The sequence below is a fragment of the Macrotis lagotis genome, chromosome 8 (genome assembly GCF_037893015.1).
Source record: "Macrotis lagotis isolate mMagLag1 chromosome 8, bilby.v1.9.chrom.fasta, whole genome shotgun sequence".
NCBI lineage: Eukaryota > Metazoa > Chordata > Mammalia > Peramelemorphia > Peramelidae > Macrotis > Macrotis lagotis.
The window spans coordinates 189,464,362-189,472,683 of record NC_133665.1 but is presented as its reverse complement, the minus strand read 5'-3'; the positions used below and the strand labels follow the sequence as shown (position 1 = coordinate 189,472,683).

The 8,322-nt window shown below is 40.9% G+C and overlaps 1 protein-coding gene across 2 annotated transcripts in view; it reads right to left on the bottom strand.

Annotated features, from left to right (window-relative positions):
- Positions 1 to 2,959: 2,959 nt before the first annotated feature.
- POU6F2 (POU class 6 homeobox 2) overlaps positions 2,960 to 8,322 on the bottom strand; it is a 486,502-nt gene continuing 481,139 nt past the window's right edge. For both annotated transcript variants that reach the window (XM_074199213.1, XM_074199214.1), the window contains exons 9-10: positions 7,739 to 7,907; positions 2,960 to 3,820 (exon numbers count right to left, since the gene is read on the bottom strand). In XM_074199213.1, the coding sequence (XP_074055314.1) occupies positions 3,316 to 3,820; positions 7,739 to 7,907 (674 nt within the window). In that variant the 3' untranslated portion in view covers positions 2,960 to 3,315. The remainder of the gene's footprint in view (positions 3,821 to 7,738; positions 7,908 to 8,322) is intronic.

Genomic DNA, 8,322 nt, shown 5'->3' with positions numbered 1-8,322 from the left:
GTGTGTGTGTGTGTGTATGTTTGAGTGTATGGTTGTGTGTATTTGGTGGGGGATTAGATGTGGGTTGACAACACAACATAAATAAATGGAAACCTTTGAATATTTTTATCATTCTAACTATCCAAAGCAGCTTTGGGGTAGAAGAAAGCTCCCTGAATCCATACAGGAGAAAACCATGAACCAATCACAGGAACATAAGGTGAAAGAAATATCATTGTTGGTCTGCATGTTAGGTAGAACTAATGAAGAGAGCTCAAAACCCAGTGGAAATGAAGGGCAGTGCCCAAAAGACAATTCCAGGAGCTGGAAACTGCTTTGTGTTGTGAATCAGAACATTCACTTTCAGGGACATGGAAACATGAAAATGCACTGTCCTTTCCCAATGGAGTCAGCAATGGAGTCAAACCCTAGGCGTGGTCCACAAGACCCACAAGTGAGTTCCACACACATACATCATTTATATCCCCAAGAACCTGTTCAGGCACCTCTTTAAGCCTCATAGCAAAAATCTGTTTGTAAAAAATGAATATAAGAAGCATTACAACACCTTATAAATAATTTACAAAACATAATACAAAATTAGAAAACTGTAAAAAAAAATCACTGCACATGAATGTTTTCACGACTGTGGGATGAATAGATTCCTTTTTGCACTACTCTGGAAGATTATATGTATTTTACATTTCACCATCCTGGTTGTTCTCTCCCAATAGAGAGCTCAGAACTGAGCAGACCTTTTGCAACTGCTCCTGGCAGATGATTAAACATTTAACATCCATCATTCAGGGTCTTGTGAACTTTTCTTCATTGGGAGTTTTTTGTTATTGTTGAAACTGGAGCAGTTCCTAGGAGAATACACATCTAGTTTTTCAGGGAGGAAGTGTTGGCCATTTGACTCCCAGCCTACAGGTCTTTATGCAGTTTTGGTGGTGGTAGTGGTGGTGGTGGTGGTGGGTGCCAGTGGGGGGGTGTGGAGTGAGTAAGTGATGGAATGGGTCAAGTGGCACTGTTGACGTTGATGTTGAAAGAAGTTGCAGTCCAGTTGCCAATGTGCCAGTGAGATGGGAACCTAAGAATCATCGGCTCTTTTGAGTTTCCCTGCTGGTTTTTGTGGTGGTCTCCCAGACATTGCATGAGTTCAACAGACTTGAGTCTCCTGCAATATTGACATTACTAGCAGACTAATTCATAGAGAAAAACAAATCAGGCTGTACAAATTTGGGGATGGATGTTATTGTGGGCAGTCCAAATGTTTGAGGTTGGGGGTAGCGGTGGTTTTTTTCTTTGAAAATTTTCCTGAAATGATTACATGTAACATTATTATTTATTATAAATAGATATTTACATTTCAACAGGGAAACATGATTTGCTCCTACATGCTCATCCAAACCAGTCCCTTCCATCTACACCCACTGGAAAAGGCCAAGGAGCTAAAAGGCTCAACCCATGAGCTAATCATTGCTTCTACCTTCTCTCAGTTTCACGATATTCTTTCTGTCCACTCATCAGGAAAAGATGGTAAGTTTTACAAAATGCAGTAAATTTATTTTCCCCAATACTTAAGGACCTGAAAAACTGAACTCTCTCTCTATCTCTCTCTGTCTGACTGTCTGTCTGTCTGTCTGTCTCTGTCTCTCTCTGTCTGTCTCTCTGTCTCTCTTCTTCTCTCTGTCTCTCTGTCTCTGTCTCTGTCTCTCTGTCTCTCTCTCTCTCTCTCCCTCCCTCCCTCCCTTCCTCCCTCCCTCCTTTCTCTTCTTTTTTGCTTTTGTTTTTCACTTCTCTCCCCCTTTTCTTTATCTCTTAATTGATACACCTCATATGTGGATTGTTTTGTACCTTCTTAGAGCTTTTCTTGTCCCTTGAATTCACTCTTGAATTTTGATTGTTTAACACTTTGTGACTCATCATCTACACCCACTATAACTCACTGCCTGATAATATATGTCTTCCTAGAATGACAGTCCAATGCAAAAAAACCCACACTTGACAGCCAATATTGGAATAAAAAAAGATATGACAGAAAGCATGAGGCTAACAGGATAACATTATGAGATAGGCTATAACAAGCCTTATAGAAGCATTTATTTGTTGACCTGTTTGTTTGGGGATGGGGTGCATCTTTACGAATGCATTATTTTACTGGCATTTCAAGAAATTTCTTTGGCTAGAAGATTTTGTAGAGAAATCATTTTGCACAGGACCCCAACACAGGGATGTAAGTATGTGTTGGGTACATCATGTGGTATGGAAGTATTGAACCAATTGTGCAATTTCTGCCAGGCTCTGGCCATCAATGAGCACAATTACAGCATGGGCTAATGTTGATAGTCCATTGAGAATATTCCTAATTAGCTCAAAGTTTCCCAATTCCATTCCATCAGAGTCAAGGTGAAAAGAGACTTTTTACTTTCCTCTCTTAGGGCCTTTAGGCAGAAATTCTGGGATGCAGGTGTGGGGAGAGGCACAGAAATCTTCATTAAAGAGAAGGAACAATTGTCACTTGATCCCTTTTCTTCTTTTAAACACACAATTCAGCAAGAGAGGAAAACACCACCAATTTGGCATATGGCCACTTGAAGACCACTCAGCCCCAGAAGACAAATCATTGTGAGTGTCATAGGATGGCTTCAAGAAGTGGTCCCACCCCACTGGTGAGAATAACAGGCAGGAAAAGATGGGAAAAACCAGACTTTCTATTATTACTGGAAAGTACAAATGTAAAAATTCGTAACACAACTTTACACTCATAAAAGTGTAGACTAACAATCAACCGAGTTGGCAACGCCATGTTTCTGACTTTGGTTAATAGGTTCCAGAGTGAATCAGCACTTGGTACTTGGAAGGTTGTATTCTCCCCTCCAGGTGGCAGGCTTGTATTCTCTTTGAACAGATAAAAGTTTTTTTTTTTTAATATTTTTTTGTTTTTGTTTTTTGTTTTTTTGCTTTAATGTGTCCACATTTTCATAATATACAGAAAAACGTACTCAGTTATTTGGTTTCCTTTCAGTCCGTTAAAAAACTGGCTTTTGGGGGGATAGGGGAGAGTGGGGGCAAATTCTACCACACACAGTAAGTGTGATGCATTCTTCATTATCATTTTATTTGTTTTGGAAAAAATCAAATGGACATTTAGAAAGCATTCTGTCCACTTGGTTGTTTTCTCAGTTTTTTACTTACAAGGGTGACAGATGGAGCTACAAGTCCCAGTGGCAGGCTTTCCTTTTCTTATGGTTTGGTTGGGATGTGTGTGTGTGTGTGTGTGTGTGTGTGTGTGTGTGTGTGTGTGTGTCTTTGTCTTTGTCTTTTTCTCTCCCTTTAGGAATTTTCTTCCAGAGAGTCTGTTAAAGGCTCCATTGGGATGGCTGTGGCCGGCTCATGCTGTTTTAAACGTTTAATTGTGTTCTTCAGGGCCTGTCTCTTATTGCAGAACCAAACTCTAACTACTTCTCGGTCATAATTCAGCTTCTCTGCAATTTCTGTCATTTCTTGCCCTGAAGGATGTGTGTTCTTCTCAAAGTGGGCATTCAAGATCTCCAGGGCTTGGGGCGTGAAGGAAGTACGCCTCTTGCGCTTTTTGGAGGGCTCACTCCCGATAAACTCTGTCAGATTCTGCATACCTGCCCGGTGGCGGGCCTCAGCCTCAGCCATCCACCGTTCAAGCACCGGCTTGATCTTCTGGGCACTTTTAGGGGTGATGTCCAGCTTTTCAAACCTGGCAGGATACAAAAGGCCAGGGTTCAGTTTGGCTGTCAGACTGCTAGCTAGAGTGTTCTCTTGGGCTTCCTGTGGTAGGAAAAAGTGGCTTCTCAGGATGGTGTGTCTGGGGGGAGAATTGAGAAAGAAGAGTCTTACACTGGGCACTCTGCCAGGGTGGGCCTGCCTGCCTGCCTGGCTGATGGACTGGCAGAGGGAATTGACAATGGGTTAGGAAAACCACCGGCGAAGTTTTGACGGCATAATGCCCCAACATGCGCACACATGCTCACACTCATACACAGCTACACAGGGATAGGGGTTAGGAGACAAAGACATATAGGACCAAGTTAGACACCATAATTTGCAAAATTCCTAAAGTTTTCTCAGTATGCTATAAAATATAAGCTTTGTATTTAGCAAAGAAATCTTTGAACAGTTTTAAGGCAAAACATTCATGACAGGAAATGACATCAAATACATCCTTCAGTTGCAATTATCCTATAAGGATTTCCCAATTTTTCAATATTAGTCAGAAGTTAGAATTTTACAATAGTCCATGAGAGTGGTATTGATTTTTTGTTCTCTCTCTCTCCCCTGCCCTTCCCCTTCCCCTTTCTTCCTTCTCTCCCCCTTCCACTTGCTTCTTTCTTTATCTGGAAATTTTGTTTTTCACCACATGCTTTGAGGACATTTCTGGGTCAAATCTATTCCATTACGACTGTGGTATTCAGCTCAAATAGCTCAATGTACTATAATTATTTTGAATACCCCACACCTGGATTTGCTCAGAGAAATTCATGCCTTTCAGATGCAGTAATACATTAGAGTCCACTAATATTGTGGAAGCCTCAAGCTGGGTTTATTAGGGAATAGTAACCATAGGTACTGAAATAATCTCATTTCCTGTAAATGAGGTATCTTATCTATCTTCTCGCAATATCATTTAGCAATCAGAAATATGTTTTGTTTTGTTATTACATAACATCAAACAATAGGAAATACCTTGGCTGGGTTAAAGGAGCACATACAAACAAATAAAGGAGTTATTCTAATACATTTATATACATGCTCAATAAAACATTGTCACCTATGATTCATTGTATTTTTGGGCTTCTCAGTTTTACATGGCAACCCCAGTCATTTGGGCTGTCCTGTCTCATATTTATCTATATATCTATATCTCTCTTTCTCTATCTCTATACCTATATCTATGTATAAATCTCTCTCTCAGTAAATATGAAAGGTTGCTGAAAAGCAATGACTCTCTGTTGGGGGGATATTTTTCTCTGTTGACCATTGTTCATGGTTACTTGGGGAATTATGGTATACTTTAAAGGAAGACTATGAAACGACATAGAATGAGTGGCCTCCCTTGTCTGATCTTGAGGGACTTCTGTCTTTAGACAGTTTCTGCTGCTATGATAGGAAAATAAAACAAATTCTATAGAGGTGCCAAATGGTCATATCTTTAGGAGCTCCAAGTGGATTTTTTTTTTTCTGTTAAAAAGTTCCAAACTTCAGGGCCATTTAAATAAATAAGGGGATGAAATGGGACAAGTAAGAACTAACAATACAAAGGGAAATAACTTGAACAAATCTGATGAAAATGGTTCAGATCAAGTTTGCCTCCCACCCTCAGTGCTCCAGTGATACTACAGCTGTATTATTTAAACACTTGGAGATCTTTCCTTACAAAAACCCCAGTGTTTAGGCCCATTTAATCTCTTGTTGTTAGAACAATAGATTTCACCATTTTGTACTGAGTGGAGGCAAAGCAGATCTCTGTACTTGAGCCACACGCATGGGTTGGAGAGGCCCATCCTACTTAATAGTGCATTTGTTTCCAAAGAGGTATAGACAAAAACCAAACTCCTAGGAGGGAAGAGGCAGCTGTGCTTCCTAACAATTCAGAACCATTGTAGCTCGCCTTCAAAGTGGTCTCCTGCCATCCAGCGGGGCAAAATAGCCAGTGTGGAAAATCTGGATAACTGTGAAGCATGGGTTTACATGGAGATTTCTTTCAGTCTCTGAAATTAACTGGAGTTAGCAATTTTTCCCCCAATATGATCGAGCCCTCTGGAAGGATTTACATTTTAATACTGGCAAACAGCTGTTTTCTCTACCCTATGGGGACAGAAGGGACTAAAGTTCTTGGAGATGTAAAGGCCTCAGAAAAGGTAAACTTTCACTAATGGCTTTAATTTCATTTCTTGACTTTGTTCTGTTCCTCAACCTCCATTTAGACCCTCAGAGGAAGATTTAAAGAACAAGCATATGTGATGTGCAAGGTCATATCAAGTCTAAGCAACCAACTGCTCCATCAAAGTAGGAAGCACAGAAACAATAAATAAATCATACCTCAGACATTTAAAAGAGGCCAGAGACTAATTTAGCAGGTACCCCACATTGACCAAAACTTAAGAAAACTTGTGGATTCTACTGTTATTAGACCATTCCATGAAACATAATTAATGTCTGGTCACAGGTAACAGTGATATTTCCTACCCTTGATCCTCCTTGTTGAGAGGGAGGATGTCTCAAGCCATGTTGCTTGGTATAACAATATACAAGTCTGGAAACAAATTTCCCAGCAGCAGTATCCTTGTATAGACTGAATAAAGGTTATTTTCTACAGGGAGGTATCTTATAAGAAAAAACAGTAGGGGAGGCCATAGAAGTGAGAGGATCCTATGGAGCTTTTTGTATTTAACGACAATCAATGGGTTTTATGGAAAATCATTGAGCAAAATGTGAGCCGCAAGCTCACTACCCCATACTGATGTTATTTATAACCTTAGTCTTAAACTGCAGGAAAAGTACACTTCCGTTCTTTGGGGAATACATTAAAAGTATAAAGAGCAGATAAAAAGACAGAGCATTTCATGGATCACCAAGAACAAAACCTACTTAAATGAGTTTAGAGTTGGTTTCTTGACTTTCCCTGATGGAAGAGGACTATAAGGCATTGCCCATGAGGAAACAGCTCTTACCTAAGTGCCTTTGTTACCTCATGCATAAACATAGGATTAGAGGAACACATACATGCAGACATGGGTTTTGCTACTGACTACTAACTGGGATCAACTCTGACTCTACAATAACTGAGCTCTGTTCTGACTAAGGGGAGGTCAGATATTTTCTCTTCTGCCATTTAGGAACTCCTTTTCTTTTTCTTTTCCTTTTTTCCCTCCCTCCTTCCATTCCTTCCTCCCCCTTCCTCCCTTCCTTCTTTTCTCTCTCCCCCTCCTTTTCTCCCTCTTGCTCTCTCCATTCCTTCCTTCTCTTCCTTTTCTTTTCTCCCTTTCTTCCTTAACTTTTTTCCCCTTTCCTTTCCCTTCCCTTCCCATTGCTTCTTTTCACTCCTTTCCCTTCTGATGCATTTCCCTTTTCATAGTTTCAAGCTTTGAGAAAGGAAAATCTCAAAAAGCCCTGCATGTAATGGTTAATTTTCTCCTGTTTCCCCTTGGGGAACTCCCATTGCCATTTCTTAGCAGAAATGTTGGAAGCTCTGACATAAACAGGGACAGACAGCCTCAAAACATTTGCTCAATAAGACTAACTATAGAAAATGGCCCAGGGAGAAGAGGCCTCTCAAGTGCATATGCAGCATCAGCAGGGAGGGAATGCAGGCCCACTGTCTGGTGTTTTCTCTTGTTACTCAAAGCAAAGACTTGAACTCCCTGGGAGACACATACATACTCTCTCTCTCTCTCTCTCTCTCTCTCTCTCTCTCTCTCTCTCTCTCTCTCTCTCTCACACATACAGAGACTGATTCCTCTATCAGCCCCCCTCCCTCTCTTGCTCCCCCAGAGATTCTGACCCTCCATTTACAGCACACATGATCAATTCCAGCTTATTTCCATGTGGGTCACCCAGCTTTCCAGCTTGGTTTTTCTCTCCTGCCTCCCCCCCCTTCTCCCGGACCTCTACCCTCCCCACCCATATTGTACGCCTGAGGAAGAACCGCAGTCTAAGAAGGAAGCAAAGACTAGAACCAGGCCCAAAGGCGAGGAAGTTTGAACCTGGGTGGCAGAGGTGTTACCTGCAGATGGCAGACTGGCTGTATGCTGGGCCTTCTGTGGCACTTAAAGCCTGGCCAACTTGGGTCTGTGTCAGACCAAGAGACAGGCGCCGGATTTTAAAAGCTTTGGCGAATTCTCGGATTTCTTCCAGATTCACCCCATCCACCTCACCAGCTGCTGTCTGTGGATCTGTGGAGATGGTTTTTAAAATGGCATCAATATTGTAAAGCACATGGCTATGTCTGCTCAGGATGACTTACAGTGTAGGAAGTTATTTAATGGGAGGGCATTAGAGAATTCTCTTTCTGGAGTCCAGACTTGTTATTTCCCTTTACTGTCCAAACCATCCCATTTTTTCATTTTATCTCCATTTTCTTCAGCTCATCACGAATCAATACAATTTTATTAAATGCCTAATATTTGCCAGACTCTCTAAGAGGCATCAGAAGCATCAAGATAAAAACACAAAAGTTCCTGCCCTTGAGGAGTTTATGTTCTTTCACAAAACAACCTGTACACAGATAGGCAAATACAGGATTTATCTCTACAAAAAATTTTTTCTACAAATAATTCTATTTTGAAAGAGGAAAAGGGTTACTTGTAC